The 16870-nt window shown below is 42.5% G+C and overlaps 1 protein-coding gene across 1 annotated transcript; it reads left to right on the forward strand.

The window, feature by feature from the left end:
• Nucleotides 1-1267: 1267 nt before the first annotated feature.
• Nucleotides 1268-15257, forward strand: chrna11 (cholinergic receptor, nicotinic, alpha 11; the record flags this gene model as incomplete). The annotated part of the gene is made up of 10 exons (XM_083981760.1): nucleotides 1268-1319; nucleotides 3238-3377; nucleotides 3726-3770; nucleotides 4093-4202; nucleotides 4309-4388; nucleotides 6899-7066; nucleotides 7473-7667; nucleotides 10404-10490; nucleotides 12452-12561; nucleotides 14520-15257. 10 exons carry the CDS (start codon nucleotides 1268-1270, stop codon nucleotides 15255-15257), a joined length of 1725 nt encoding a protein of 574 aa, XP_083837886.1.
• Nucleotides 15258-16870: the final 1613 nt, after the last annotated feature.

The raw sequence follows: 16870 nt of genomic DNA on the forward strand, positions 1-16870 counted from the left end.
CTTCCTTCCTCCTCCTCCTCCCTCCCCCCTCTTCCTCTCTCTCTCTCTCTCTCTCTCTCTCTCAGTCTTCTGGTTTCTCGCTGCCTCTGCCCTTGCATCAGCATTTCGTGAGGACAAATGAGAAGTAGAGTTTAACTATGCACATTGCCATTGCCCTCCTGCAGAGCCCAGCACTTTCTCAATTAAACTGGAGTCCATCGGCCGCGCTGATTCAAAGCTCGCCCCCCACAGAGGGGGAAGCTCTCTCTCTCTCTCTCTCACACACACACACACACACACACATACACACACACAGTCAGACAGACAGTTCCCTCTCCAGTAGTGCGTGACCGTAACCACTGTGGTGTGTTATCATATGTGTGACCAGCAGCTATATATTGGTGACACGTCATGCTTCATGTTAACAAGGAATGAAAGATAAGATAAGATACAGGGGCCTCAAAAATGACTGAAGTTTCACACAGTAATGTAGCTCATATAGTTTCCATCTCCACGTTTTTAAGGAAGACAGCTTTTCACTGCAGGGAAGCAAATTAAATATTTTTTTTTTTACATGTAAATCTTTGTACTCAGTTTGAAAAAGGTCTTTAATTTGCAGCAAATCGGGTCAGTCAGTGGCTCAACCATCTTTGTTGCTCCCACGGCTTCTTCATGCATATTTGTATGCACAGATTGAGCACTGAACAGCTACCCCTCCTTATTTCTGCGTTGTCGCTGCTGACATGTTTTGCCATGGTTACTTTGCACTGTTTTTGGTTTTTTTTTATTTTTATTTTTTACACTTTACCATCCTCAGTCAGTTCTCCATTAGTGTTGAGATGTTCTAAAAGCATCTTGTTTTTCCTTTTTGTGTTTATAGTGAGGTCAACTCATGGCTGCACACCAATTAAAACCTCCTGCTCCATCTTCAACCCTTCACCCCCATCACTGACATTTTTCTCTCTCTTGTGCTCTCCATTTTAGTCCCACCTCCCAGAGAGACAGGGAGGCAGGGGGAGAGAGAGCGAGAGAGAGAGAGAGAGAGAGAGAGAGAGAGCATCTCCCCCTCCTCTTGCGCTCCCTCTCCTCCAGCACACGCTCACACTCCTTCCCTCGGTTGCCGACTGGATGCAGACTGGGGGTTTTCCAGCAGCTTCCTGAGTCAGACCTCCCTCTCCTCTCCTCTCCTCCCTACCCTCCTCCTCCTCCTTATCCTCCTCCTTCTCTTCCAACGTCCGGAGCTTTTCCTCTTCTGCCTCCCCCTCTTCTCCTGCTCCCCACCACCAGGATGTGGCACTCGGTGGCTCTGCTCCTCTCTGGATTCTCTGCTTTGATTCACGGTGAGCCTGACCGCCTGTTTCTCCGTCTTTCACTGTGTTTTCAGGAACCGGATTGCAGCAGCTGCACTTTTGTCTCAAAGTGTTATTTTGTTGGAAAATCATGAAATAGGAGTCGGTGGTTTTGACACATGATCTGTGAAGAATACAGGATTTGAAGATTTTAAAGTCGAGCTAAAAATGAAAAGTGAGAATCGGACTCACCTGTTTGCTCACTTGTTTACATCTCTGGGATTTTTTCATAACTGTGCTGTTATTTTTCTAGACACACATGGTGTCTTGAACTATGCATCGCATTCCTCTGCTGGAGATGTCTGAACAGACAGATTGACATCTTGTCTGTGCAGTGAGGCAGATGACAGAAACACTGTGTAAAAGAATCAGAGGCAGCACTCATCACATTTCATTGCTTTTTTTCCCCCCCTGTCATTCCTCAACCCTGCTCTTGCACAAGTGTGTGTGTGCATGTCAGAGGCTCATATCCCCACAGGAAACAGGTCACCGATCAATTAAAATGCACATATAAATCCTGCAATCTTCCATCTTGGCTGCTTTGCCTGTTGTGTTGTGGACGTGTTGCTGCAGCCGAGCTGACGAGGCTCTGAGTAGCAGAAGTCGTAGCTGAATGTAAAGGCAAGCAGTGGATGACAGAGATGAGAGGAGAGTGGGTGAACTTGCCCCACAGGCAGATGCACAAGCAATGAAATGCTTAACAATTTGTTTTTGTTTTTAAAAAAAGAAGGCATTTCAGGCCAGAAAGTAGTGCAAATAAGAAAAAGGACGACTCCGGGGGGTGAAAGTTTCAGAGCATATTTTTGTAACTGAATGTTAAAGAGAGCAGCGTTACATAAACATCCAGAGCTGCACCTTTACTTCTACAGTATGTTACGCATTTATTTGGCCGATAAGGGAAGCACTGCCATTGCTCCAGCGAGACTTAAACCTAGAACCAATGGATCACTGAAACTTCACTTAAACAGATTCAAAATCAGAAACAAACAAAACAAAAAAATCCATGCAGCTTGACAATGTCATAACCACAGTGCATTCTGCATCTGTTTTTCTTGTACATTTGACACCAGATGGGGAAATTCCCAAACCAAGACATCCGTTTTACTGTTGCATCAATGTGAGACATTAAAAAAATGTTGGGAAATCTACCTGAATGGAACATAAAATGAAGAATTCGGGCCAGAAATGGAGATCCTTAAATGTTAAACTGTACTTTGGTGGCTCCCAGTGCAGTCTACCTTTAAGCCCTTTCTTTGTTTTGACAGCGCTTGAATATCTTTATTCATTGTTTTATGTGTATCACCTCCAAGCTTTTTAAACAAATGTAATTATTATTTCATTATTGCCAATTATGCACTGACAAGACATCTCACATTTTTCTAATTACATCCTGTTTACACTCTGCTCCCTATGATTTTCTCCCCTCTCTGTAATTTCCATCTGTATTTTCAGTCTCATTGTTAAATATTTCAGCCTGACTGAAGGAGCTGCACCTCAACTCCATGCTTCATTTGCAAAGCTAAAACCATAAATGTCAAGATAAGTGTGACTAATGATGAAAGATCCATTTTTATTTCTGCTAATTTCATCATTAACTTTCCAGTTTCCCTAACACTTGTCTCCTCTTTTTTCAGTCTTTTGAATATATTTATAGATAAAGTTCAGTTCCTGGGTGATAAATTGTCTGATTTGATCAGAAACATGCTTTTTTTCTTCTCTATTTTAACGTCTCCATCCCTGCTGGGCTGTTATCCCATCTCACAGTCTCATTTGCGTTCACTGAGGTTTTCCTGGAAGAATGGTATCATTTTTACAAAGTGTTAATCTGCCACCAGGGGCGAATGAAAATGTCTTGTGATTAGATGTGTGTCTCTGATTTAAACTCTCCCAATTTTGTCCACGTATCCAGTGTCGGTGCAGGGCCCTCACCAGAGGAACCTGCTGAAGAATCTCCTGAAAGACTACAACCGGATGGAGCGCCCCGTGGGAAACGACTCGCACCCTCTCACCGTCGTCTTCTCCCTCAGTCTGGTACAGATCATGGATGTGGTAGGTGTGAAAATATATTTCTCAAATACAGATATGTTATGTTTTAAATCTTGCATTTTTTTTTCTCTACAAAAAATAATAAGCATTTGCCAACTCTAATCTTGTTTTGATAATTAATATGGAAATCAGTTTTGACTCTACGGATGGATGCATTGCCTGAAAACATCATAGCTTGGTGCCACTTTAAGCGTTCTGTTTGTTTACGCCTGAGCTGTCATGTTAATGATAATAATGGTGATCTCGGCAGGCTTTAAAGAAATGTTTGTGGATTGCAGCTTTACATATTCAGCCCCATTATCTTTGGTTTACAGAGCAAATTATTTCTAAGAAATGTTTAATGTTTTTCAGGATGAGAAGAACCAGGTGTTAACCACTAACATATGGCTGCGGATGGTAAGAGCCCCTGAGACACTGTGAATGTTTGAGGTGATAATGAATTTGCTCCTGTCATGGGTTTAGGTGGTTTAAAAAATGTTTTTACATGAACTAGTGATAAGGAATGACCTACTATTTGAATCCTGCAATAGTGATTCCGAAATGTAGATAAATTTGGGGCTGCTTTTCAGTTAAACCTCACGTTTGTCATGAAATAAATACACTGGTATACACATATTTTGCCTGAATTATCCATGACTTATTTCTGAAATGAAAAACGGAGGGTTTGGATGAAGCGGCCTGGTCAAATACAGATTGTGTCTGTGTTTGTGTGTTTAAGAGTTGGTACGACCACTACCTCCAGTGGAACCAGAGTGAATACCCCGGGGTTAAAAACCTCCGTTTCACCACAGATCAGATCTGGACGCCAGACATCCTGCTCTACAACAGGTAAAACATGCACACACGTCTAAAAACACACCTCAAACACACACTTAACACACACACACATTATATTTCAACAAATAGTGTCACTCCCTCTCCTGTCCATCCGCAGTGCAGATGACGACTTTGACTCCACCTTTAAGACCAATGTTCTGGTGAACTCCAGTGGCTACGCCGAGTATCTACCCCCAGGTGAGTGAGTCTCTCCTAGTTTTTTTTTCTCCCATTCACTCTCACTATCATTCATCCATTACTCCCATCATATCACTTCCTCTTCTCCCTGCGGTGCAAAGGAGGCATCTCATTCTGCAATCTCTGCATGTCTCGCCTGTTTTGTACACTTGATATTAATATTCTATTAGTTTAAAACAACATCCCTTTTTTCACTGACTGGTAACAGATTCCCTAGTGCTGAGTAACGCCTATAAATAGGAGATGCTCGCTCGCTTCCTCCGCTTCCTGTCTTAAGCCAAACGCAAGACCCGTGCAAGGCTGTGAAAGTAACTGCTCCCATGGGTTTGCTCATGTCTCTGACTTTGTATTTTCTCTTGTCATTTCTTTATTCACAAGATTATAGCGAGCTCAGGTTGAATCCCTGGTGTTAGAGGCGGCTGAGTTTAAATTGCCCTCTGAAGTAAAAAAGTGGAGGATTGTGAGCTCAGAAAGCCGCCCTATCAGTTCTATTCAGTGTTCCATGTTTATTAATAGGCTTCTGCTGGATGTAAATACAGCGCTTTAATGCTGCGATCTGGATGAGAGCCAATTAGGGGGAGAATAAAACGATAGCGCTCCGGTTTGGTACAATAAGAGGAGGAGACGTTTTACCGCAAAACAGGATGAAGAGATGGAGCAGGAAGAGAGCAGAGTTACTGGAAAAAAAAACCGAAGGCGGGGGGCAAAAAAAGTAGATAAATGAAAAGAAAAAAACGGAGAGCCAGCTTTCTTTACTCCCTCACACAAGTCTGGTTGCAGTTGCTGAGCTCTATTCAGGCTGGTTATCGTCAGTAAATAAAAGGCAACAGGTCTGTGGGTGGCAGCCACGGAGCAGGAGCTTGACACACGGTAAATTATTTAAAGACATTGTAGCAGGTGTGCGCTGCATACTGTTATTTGCAGGATTCCTCTTGTTGCTGCAGAGGCAAAGGTGTTCCTGCTGGTGTGGTTTGATTTAACTGAACATGGGAGAACAGTTGTAACAGGTTTTTCTTCTTTTTTTTTAAAGCTCATATCTATGTTAGGTGACATTTGGAGAAATGTAATCTTGTCTCTGGGCCTTGTAATGCCTCCATGGGAAGTGTGTGTGTGTGTGTGTTTTTTTTTCTCCCAGAATTATGAGTTTTATTTTGGGAGCTGCATGTGCTGCAAGAGAGAGATTTTTATTTTCAAACTGCAGGGAGGAAAAATAATCCAGGTGTCTTGTTTGTGAGTGTTTTGCTTCAAGGTTACTGGATATCTGTGGAGACAGGCAAGGTTTTTTTTTTTTAAATACACTGCACATGACGGAAAACAGAGCAGTGGACTTCAAAAGCAGACAACCACTTTGAACTGATCAGTGTAATTTATTAAGGGGTTACTGTCTCAGGAGCTCATAATGGGAGCAATTATAAAGACATCATCCCCATTAAGTGATGGCGGCAGAGTTGACGTTAGCAACAGAATTTTATAGCATGGAGCAAATTTGTAGCTGCTGCTTAATTTGGCGTCATTTTTGTGATCAACCTTTGCTTTGAAAGAGGCAACCTGCTAACCTCGTTATATTTTCCTCCAATCTCTGCTTTTATTCCAGTCTGAAGGCTGAATTGCATGTCGGCAGCCTCATAATGAATGCCTTTGAGATCTGTAGGGCTTCATTGGCATTTTGGTTCTGTGTGTGCGTCTGAATGTCTAAACAGGCTTGATTCATTTATTCCCAGTAATTACTTTAAGGGCTGGAGTCTGCCAGCCACCACTGTGAGGATCATTGTGATTTTTTTTTTTTTTTTGATTTCATCTGGGGGTGGAAACCACAGCATGCAAGTGTGTCCTCATGATTTTGTGCTCGCATGTGCCTGTGCATATCCCAGTGAGTGCATTCATTTTGCATTATAAAAGTGGTAATCTGATTAGGGTGCTGTGCATAATCTTTTTTTCTCAGTGTCACTGTTGATGTTTCCTTCTTTTGCTGAGGCTTAGGTAACAGCTGTGTGTGCAGACAGCGCACACAAACAACATTTGTTTGCAGAGGAGAATATCTGAAAGCTGTGAGTGACAATGCTGCCGCCAAGTTGTTTTTTATAGGCATTTCTTTGATGGGAGGTTATTTCTTTGCATTCACTTCTCTAAGGCTCTGAACTCAATTTAGAGAAAGTAAACTCCCAGAAGACCTGCACGACGTTAATACAAATCTCATTGCGGTGTGCATTCTTGGTTATGGTGCAGCATTTTCCTACACCTCAATATAAAGAAATATTAGGCGGTTGAGTTAATTATTGAGTTTTGGAGCTGGTGAGATATGAAATAAATAAATGATTCCGTCTGATAAGCATCTTGATATTCAAGACAGGCTTTCTGCCCAAAACATGTAGTCCTCAGATCTTTCCCTTGTCGCCCTGAGTACAGGAAACCACAGGGGTCAATATTGTTGTTTAGCGAATTGATTGTTCAGCTCTAACACTCTTCCCTCTGTTTTCTTTTTTTTTTTGTCTCTTCTACCTTTTCCTCAGGAATCTTTATGAGCACATGCAACGTGGATGTTCGCTGGTTTCCCTTTGACATCCAGAGATGTGAGCTGAAGTTCGGCTCTTGGACGTATGACGGCTGGCTGCTGGACCTTCAGATGAATGATGCTGATATTTCAGGGTACATGTCCAATGGAGAATGGGACCTAGTAGGTGAGTAGAGCCAAAACCTTTGGATTGGGTCCTAGTCATGGGGTAAATAAACTGTTTAGGTCTGCCTGTTGGGTGTCAAAAAACAATCAATGAAATATCATGCGCAATGATTTAATTCTCTATATAGAGAGGGACACAACACAGAACCACACGGCAGTCTCACAGCTCAGGGTTGTGCCCACTGACCAGTGCTTGCTGCCCACTACTCACTACCTAAACCTCTGGCAATCTCATCAACAGTCATAAGGAAAGATACAGAAATAAAGTAATCAAGTACAACACATGTTCTCCTACAGGAATTAACAATACAGTCATAAGACACAGGGTTAACTTCATTCTAACAGACTTCCACAGAATAAGAAAATTTCCACAACAAATGAATATCTCTCTGTCCCTTCTCCTCCAGGAGTCCCAGGCACCAGAAACGAGGCTTTCTATGACTGCTGTAAGGAGCCCTACCCAGATGTGACGTTTGTTGTGACAATCCGGCGGCGGACTCTCTACTACGCCCTGAACCTGCTCATCCCCTGCGTGCTGCTCTCTTCTATGACTCTGCTCATCTTTGTGCTGCCAGCCGACTCTGGGGAGAAGATCTCGCTGGGTGAGTGGAAAACAGATGAAACAGATGCATGAAAGGCGGAAGCAGTGGAGCGAGAAGGCAGCGAGAAGTGGGACAACTGGGACTGTTAGTTCCAATGTCCATCAAAAAAATCAAACATGCCGATCGGTGTTTTTGTTAATCCCACCTTTATAAGTATAAAAAAAAAAGTCTATTCACTTTTAAAGGTATGCTGTGGAGATCTATGAATCTCTATGGAGCCACGTTTCTGTGTGCGAGTCTGCATTTCCAGCAGCAACTTCCCAACAGCAAGGATTAGAGACGAACTAGGTTGTAAAAAATGGATTTGAATAATGCAGGTTTCAAAATCATTTCACAAATATTTTTGCAAAAGTTTTATAAGCAAGTGCACACAACTAACTAAGGTATAAGACAAGGTACTTTAGTGCAATAGAAAGAGAAACTCTGTTTTAAAGAAAAATCTGATTTACTTATCTTTCATATTTAGTATTCATGGTTTGTTTATCTCTCAAGTTAATATAGTAATCTATGAGGAATCTATAATAAAGATGATGATTGTTAGAGTATAAATCTAGTTTGGGTGGTCTACACTCAACACCCAACCTACCCATGAACTACCCATGAACGAATCCCATGCTCTCAGGTGTGTTGTACATATGTACATGATAGATAGTGTTCACAACAGGCAAACCTTTCTTGTAAGGCAAAAAAAAGAGAAAGAGTGGTCCTGAAGACTGTGGGGAGGCATGAAAGAGCCAGAGGAAGAGACAGCGGAGCTGAGAGAGGAGAGGGATTACAGGATTAAAAAAAAGATGAGAAATGTGAGGAGGAGGAACAGAGATGGATAGATGTGGGAAGGCAGGGAAAAGAGAGCAGAGACAGGTGGAGTATTGGAGAAGGATGAGAGAGGAGAGTCCAAGAGAGAGAGGGAGGAATGATAAAGACGAAAAAGTGGGAGACGATCAAACAGCACAACAACAGACTGAGAGAGAGAGAGGGGAAGCAGTAATCCAAACAAACTACAGCTGCAAATAAATTCAATTATCTGCTTCAACCTGTTTAGAAACAATGTTCATTTCATCAGGATAATAAAAGCTCTAGGTAATTTAACTTCTCTGAGTGGAGATAAGTCAATTAATCAAATAGACAGAAAAATTAAAATCAATTAGTTGTTTTTCCGGGTAAAAACGTTGTTAAGTGTGATTTGATTTCATAATGTATTGTTTCACATCATATTGAATTAGAATATCTTTTGACTACAGGCTGTTTGTCACACAAAAGACGCAGCATTTCATTTCTAACGTATTGAAGACAAAAAAAATTAATCACATTTATTGAGAAAATAGTGAGCAGAATAGTTGATGATGAAAATAATAATTAACTGACTCTTTGTGACATGGGCTTTGTGCTGGTCTCATCGCTCATTGAGTACACCCACAAAAGAAAACAGATAAATGCCTGTGGTTTGTCTTTATTTTGTAAATACTATTTGACTCATGTCTGCGAGGGAGGGAACTCAGAGTGAGGCAGCGACACCATTGTCAAAGTATCTTCAGCATCAATACAGGATGCATTACGCAGCATTTCTCAACAGAAAAAAAATGCCAACCCTTTCACACACGGCCAGTTAACCTATTGATGTAATTAAGGCTAGTGAATTGATTAGGGAGAGAGAGCTTACACACTGCCTTCCAGGAAAATACTCTTGTCACTTTGCCGGAAAGGGAGGACACGGGGACAAAGTGGCCGGGCCTTTAGGGTTAGAGTAGCATGCTTTTTAAAAAAAGAACAAGTGTCATTGCAGAGGGGGATAAAATCAACATAAAAGCATCTTTAATTTTCTTAATATCCTTAAGGGGCATGCATATTTTATCTCGCAGCCTCCGAGTTTAATTGAATGCTTCTGAATGGGGACAGTTATGCCAGCAAAGCACTCCTTAAATTCTGTCTGCAGGAGAAGTGAGACAGATAGTGTGGAGGTGGACAAATGAAGATGGAGATGAGTTTCAGTGCAGAAGCGTACGAGGGGTGGGGGTGTGTGTGTGTGTGTGTGTGCGCTCATGTGCGGGCAGGCAGGCACGCCGCCGTGTTTGGACAAGTTAAAAAAAATGAGTGTTTGCTGCGCGGAGGGAAATTTCTGCTGCAGAGGTACATAATGTCAAAAAGTAATTCACCGTACGGGCATTAGCTTATTTACATAAATCGAACCTGATCTCATCCTGAGAGTGATCATTTATCAAAACACACTAATGTAGTTTCTCATGAGAAAGTGCAGTGACCCAGGGGAGGACACTAAACCACAATAGTGATTGTATTTCTATCTATCTATCTATCTATCTATCTATCTATCTATCTATCTATCTATCTATCTATCTATCTATCTATCTATCTATCTATCTATCTATCTATCTATCTATCTATCTATCTATCTATCTGTTCTGGAGACACTGGCACAGTTGTCTTTTTTTAAAACTTTATAGTAATTCTATTTTTGATATCAATGATGTAAACCTCTATCTCTATGTTTTAGCTCTATTCTCTTTAATTGTCTGTGCTGTGTGTCTGTTGTTGTGTTATGTCTTGCTATGGAGCCGGAGTTCGAAATAAATCTCTCTATCTATCTATCTATCTATCTATCTATCTATCTATCTATCTATCTATCTATCTATCTATCTATCTATCTATCTATCTATCTATCTATCTATCTATCTATCTATCTATCTATCTATCTATCTATCTATCTATCTATATATCTAGGTATCACCGTCTTGCTGTCCCTGACTGTTTTCATGCTGCTGGTTGCAGAGATCATGCCTGCCACATCCGATTCCGTCCCTCTTATAGGTATGTACTGTAACAGTGAAAGCTTGTGTCTATTTTCCCAGTTGGTTCCCATGATCCTTACAGTAATGAGCACATTTCTCCGCTGACCTCATGAGACCCAATTAAAACCCTATTGATAACAACATTTAATGATTTGTTGTATGCCATGAAGAGGTTTTGCTCAGAAATACTCCATCTGAGAGTGACGATCAATATTTGCTCTCTACTGTATGAACAAGTCCGACAGCCACATCATCGGTGTCTTACTGTGGTGCTTTGATCTAAAAGCTAATATCATCATGCCGACAGGCGCACAATGACGATGTTTAAAAAGTCTGTAAGGTTTACCATAATGTTACAGCAAACAAAAACTGAGTGACGGACTGACATCATCATCTACAGCATAGAGCCATGCTACTCACAGGTTGTCACAGAGGTCACCACTATCTGCCGGGGTTATCACACCCATAACCCTCAGAGCATCAGTTCAGATGAGTAAAACACCAAATGCAAAACTAAAGCTTAAAGGGATAGTTCACCCAAAATTCAAATTTCACTCATTATCTACTCACCCTCATGTCGACTAAGGGCTGGGAGAATTTTCAGAGTCCTCCGTGCCTTCTTTGAGTTACGGGGGGGGGGGGGGGGGGGGGGATCCGCGCAGCAGTATTTGTCCATATAATGGTTGTGAATGGGGCTCACTTTTCTTAGTCCAAAAGGACACACCAAAAAACATCCAAATACCTCCATACTGCTCGTCTGTAATGTCCCTCTTGTATTGAAGCCCCGAAATGAGAAATTGTTCCGAAAAAAATTAAATAAGTCTATATTTTAAGCTTGTTTGTAACGGAAGCTCCCAGTGTCTGCTCTTCCTGTGTCAGTGCAAATCTCGCGTGATTTGCACTGACCGGCGGAACAATTTCTCATGTCGGGGCTTCAATACAAGAGGGACATTACAGACGAGCAGTATGGAGGTATTTGGATATTTTTTGGTGTGTCTTTTTGGACGAAGAAAAGTGAGCTCCATTCACAATCATTCACATCGCGGACCCCCCCGTAACTCCGAGAAGGCACGGAGAATTCTCCCAGCCCTTAGTCGACATGAGGGTGAGTAGATAATGAGTGAAATTTGAATTTTGGGTGAACTATCCCTTTAAAAGTAAACAATCACAGTTACAACATATAAGTGTTACAAAGTGATAGAGCTGCAAAATGCCAAACTGCCTCTAAATAAAACGGGAACAAAACCAAACAATTTATCTTACCCATCTGCTTGACTGGAAAATGTAATTGTGTAAATTGATTGCAGGCACATTGCTGGAAATTGTGTTTAGTGAGTTGACTGCCAGAGACAGATGCTCGGCCATGTTTGCCCAAAGACACGAATCCTAGTCAATAAAAACTTGAAAAATAAAATCAGAGTAATCACCATCAGAGTGTTGCCTTTAGCTTAATGTTTTATTAAGAATTACTTGATGCCTGATGCCGTCTCAGTCTGTTGTTGGATGTTTTTGTAAATATAGTGCGGCAACTAGCAGGCAGTGGGTTGAGCAAATCTGAAGGTATTTAACAAAGAATGCGCTCACCTTGAATGAAACCAGAAGCAAGTGTGAGAAACTAATCCTTAGAAATTCATGTTACTGTGCAACAATCGATGGAGCTCCTCTCACCGACCTTGCACTGCTTGAAACAGAGGGAAAGTAATGCTTCGACTACAAAATACAGGTGAATAACATGAAAGTGAGCGTTTCATAATATAGAGATATACTAAATCGGTCTGTCAATAATCCAGTTAAAAATGGGGTATGCAGAGACTATAGTCATCGCTGCAGTGGCCACGGTTCAATTCCTGTCTCTCTACAGCTGTTGTATCAATTAAAGGCTTAAATATACTTGAAAAAATGACTGTGTGTGTGTGTGTGTAGAATGACTTGACAATAAATAAACAAATATCCCATTGCTCTTCACTGCGCTTCTCCCAGGTCAGTACTTTGCCAGTATAATGATCATCGTGGGGATGTCAGTCATCGCCACAGTGGTGGTTCTGCAGTATCATCACCATGATCCAAATGGAGGGAACATGCCAAAATGGGTGAGCTCACTCTCTTCAACATTAACATGGGGCTGTGTTATGCTGAAGGTACATACATCTGTTACATACATCATGCTGTAGCCTACAGCTTGTTAAATCTGGTAGGTCTCCCCTATTTCAGATATGATATATTCCATCTGTTATTCTCTATTTCAGCATTATTATCACTCTGCCTTTTTCAATCTCGTTACCTGTGCTTCTCTGCCAGCGTCTCTCCTGTTTTTTTTTCTTCTATTTTTTTATTCTCTGACTTCCTCAGCTGTGACTCATCCAGCAGTGTCAGTCTGCCTGACTGTGTTCATCAAATGCATCGCCACAGACTTTAACTAGAGTGTGATTCAAATCACCCTGGATATGTGGGTGGATTCGATTTAACTCATTCCATTTTCTTATTTTCTTGCTCTCTGCTCAATGCTATAAATGCATCAATCGTTTTTTTTTTTTAAAGAAATATTGTTGTACTGAGAATATGTCAAAAATATGAAATACAGAAAAAAGGAGCTGAAATAATGAAACATGAAAATCAATTGGAAACGGTTAGAGGAATCGCCTCCCTAAAACAAGGTCTCAGCTAACAGGAACATTTTCTTGATAATTATATAACACAGCTGAACAAATATGATATATGATGGAATTATTTGGAGCATTTTAAGATCTATTTTATTTAGTGATTAGTGTTTGGGCTGTAGAGAAAAATTGACAGGTCTTCATTAATCAATATATATAAATACACAAATAGCTTGGTTGTGGGAGGGAGAGTACAAAATGCTGTGCATCGACACATTGGAGGGCCATTCTGTTGATGAATGTCCTGCTCAGATAATCCGATGGCTAATTAACAGGCTAATTGATGTGGTTTGGATGAGGGCATCGAAACAGCACAGTTCATAATTGCAGCCCGGACTAAAAAAACACAACAACAAAAAAACAGCAGCAACAGCAGCAACAACAGGGACAGCTACCTGGCCAGTAAACACACTTGGTGGAGACTAATTGAGCAGCCATCTGGACATTAGCTTCTTATTAGATGCCAGACACCCATCTGGATCATCTGGATGCTGTTGTCCTTTTCAGTGGACATGTTGGGAGTTTGTGTCCAGAGAAGGAGAAGAAAGACAAAGAGAGAATAGAAATCAAAGTCAAAGTGTCCTTGGGCAAGATACTGACCTCTGATGGTGTAGCTACTGTTTGAAGTGTTTTGAGTTGGAGTGTGTTGCATAGAACAAGTGTTGTATGAATGTGTGTGTCACTGGGTGAATGTGACCAGTATTGTAAAGCCATTCAAGTGGTCCTTATTAAGATTAGAAACATGCTTTATAAATGCAATCCATTCACCACTGAAGTGGAGAGGAAACATGGAAAAGAGAGGAGAGAGGAGGGCTGAAACAAGGAGAGGGGAGGGGAGGGGGGGAAAAAAGAAAAAGGGAGAGGACTGACAAAAAGAAAACAGATTAGAGTAGAACCAAGGTTTAAAATTTGTACTATAACTTGTGAGCAGCCTCTCGTCTTTTTATCTTAATGCTGCAGTTTATTGCTCGGCTCATTACGGTCACCGAACAGTAATCTGACAGTCAATCTCAATAATTCCACAGTTTCAATTTAAAGCTGCCTTTGTATGAATCGTGTCTGCTGGGAATCCAGTTAAGGCAAAAAAGAAAAGAAAAAAGTCTTCTTTGCCTCAGGCACTTTAACTCGGCGTCCCTGGTTCTGCTTATTGGAGTGCAGCTGCATTTTGAAACTAAATGCAACGCTGGAAACGGCACCTACGTCAGTCCACAACAAATAAAGCTATTAGCCCGGCTTAACTGGTGTTATGAGAAGGTCAAATGGCGTAGGTGGTTGTTCGGCTCTTTATGGCTCTTTCATATTCTCCGTTGCCTCTTTGTGTGTTTTTCTGCTGCTCCCCTTCCTCCACCCACCCCTCATCTTCACCATTGTCCTTCTCTCTCTCTCTGCAGGTGCAGCTCGTCTTGCTGCAGTGGGTGGCGTGGTTCCTGCGCATGAAGCGGCCGGGAGAGAACGACGACCCCGAGCGACCCCCGTGTGCCCCCCATCTGCGGCGCTGCTCCTCCGGCTCCCAGAGCGGCAGCATCCCCAACCCTCAAGACCCCACCCTCCACCCGCTGCACCCGCAGAACCTGGCCCCTCTCCAGACGGGGCCCCTCCACGCGGGGCACCCTCACCTCCACGCCCAGTCCAGCGCCAACAACAACGGCAACCTTCTTTACATGGGCTACCAGAGCATGGAGGACCCTTCGATGCTCTCGGAGCCCCTCCAGAGGAATAACATCTCGGCGGGGGCTCCACGGGTGGCAGGAAGCCCACCGCCACACCTGCCGTCTCAGTTCTGCAGCTCCCCGCCACCTCCCACCCCTAACATGGACACTGTCGGCTGTCCCAGCACCGTCTCCAGTGGCGGAGGCTTTGGAGGCGGACCCGGTGGGCTTGGAGGATGCTCGACTACGGGGATAGGAGACCCCCAGCTACAGGCCATCCTGGAGGAGGTGCGTTACATGGCAGACCGCTTCCGGGAGCAGGACGAGGCTGAGAGCGTGGCCGACCAGTGGAAATTTGCAGGCGCCGTAATCGACCGCCTTTGTCTGGTGGCGTTCAGCGTTTTCAACATCATATGCACCATCTCTATCCTCATGTCTGCTCCAAACTTTGTGGAGGCTATTTCCAAGGACTTCGTTTGAAAGCAAAGAGGGAAAAAAGAGGAGGAGAAGTGCGAAGGAATGGATGAAGGGAATTCAATATAGGATGAGAGACGGAGTGGGCCCCGATCCAAGGAAACACAATTTCCAGCGGACTGTAGGCTCAGTGATTTGTGATTGCGAGGAACTGGGAAATAGAAAAAAACAAATGGTTTTCTTTGCAATACATTCTGTTTTGTAACTGAAATATAAGAAGAAACCAGATGAGGAAAGGGATCCAGTGTGTCTTCAAAATGAGATTAGAGTGTGTGCAGGGTGCTTTATCAGATTCTTGACAAGGTGAAATGGATTGTGCTTAATTCAAAGACTTTCCCTAGAAATTAAGGGAAAGATGAGTCACACAGGGAAAAGGAAAAGCCAGTGTAAAGTGAAGTAAGCCAGCTCTTAAGTAAGCAAGGGAGAGGTTGAGAGAGTAAGAGGGCAAAATAGACAGAGGCGGATAAGTGAGACAGACGTTTGGCTGTTTTATTTGCTCGCGCAGGAGAAGACAGACCTTCACTCCCACGTGTTGAAAAAAAGACTGCATCGTTTAAAGTGATGTGAGGAGGAGAGGGCGTGGAGAGTGGAGAAAAGGACTTTCACAAGGACATACAAAGAAGAGCGGTCAAGACGGAACGAGACCTCGTCCCTCGAGACACAGGCGGAGTTTCGGAGGAGTAAGCAGCTCGATGTTCGGATATACAAAAGTGGACCGAGGATCAAGAACGCTGCAGCGGAGGGGAACAAGAGGAGGCTCTCATCTATTATTCAATCACATCTATCTAATGACAGTCAAATTGAAAGACCTCGGATAATCTTTAAGACTAATAAGCTTTTAAAAGATGAAGTCCCCCTCTCTGCTCGCAAACCACTTGGAATTTCCAAGGCCTTATCTCTTTGAGATGATTGCCAATCTGCAACAATCAGCAGAGATCAAAAGCTCCTCGGCAGCGGTCAGAGTTTGCGGCGCTTATCACGACTGGAGAAACTGAATTAACTGGTCATCAACGCAGTGGCCAGTAGCAGCAGCACCACCACCACCAGAGTGCAGCTACTGGCCTGAACCAATAATAACTCATGAAGCAGCTTCCTAACTGTGTCTGGCAGAGTCCTAATAGACCAAAGGGATCTCATCGGATTTCACATTAAAGGTTTAATAGATGAAATGAAAGAGGAACACGAGGGACACAAATAAGGCAAAGATCATTCAAAATCCTAAAATGAATATGGAGAAGTAACATCCCAACAAGGCTTTGTCAGATCCCTTTAGGGGCTTACTGCTTCATGAGTGTTTTCATGTTTATCTAAAATAAGAGATGAGGTTTTAATAGACCTGTATTTTCATGAAACTGACTCATTGACTCATTTAATTAAATGGTGATTAAAAAGGTTTAAACTTAAACTACAGCCCTGAGCCAAAGATCATGTGTGGTTACATCTGAAATTACTTTGCCTTTGAGGCGAATGAAATTTTCCCTCTACTTACCAAGAGTCAGACAACCATAACTGACTTCAATGTGTCTCTGCTCAGCTCTTTGAATGTATGTGCTCATTGTTAGGTTCGGTTAGCCCACTTCAGTTTGGCTCTTTCATCAGATGTCGATGGGTTAAGTGGC

Source organism: Trachurus trachurus (genome assembly GCF_905171665.1).
Source record: "Trachurus trachurus genome assembly, chromosome: 11".
Taxonomy (NCBI): Eukaryota; Metazoa; Chordata; class Actinopteri; order Carangiformes; family Carangidae; genus Trachurus; species Trachurus trachurus.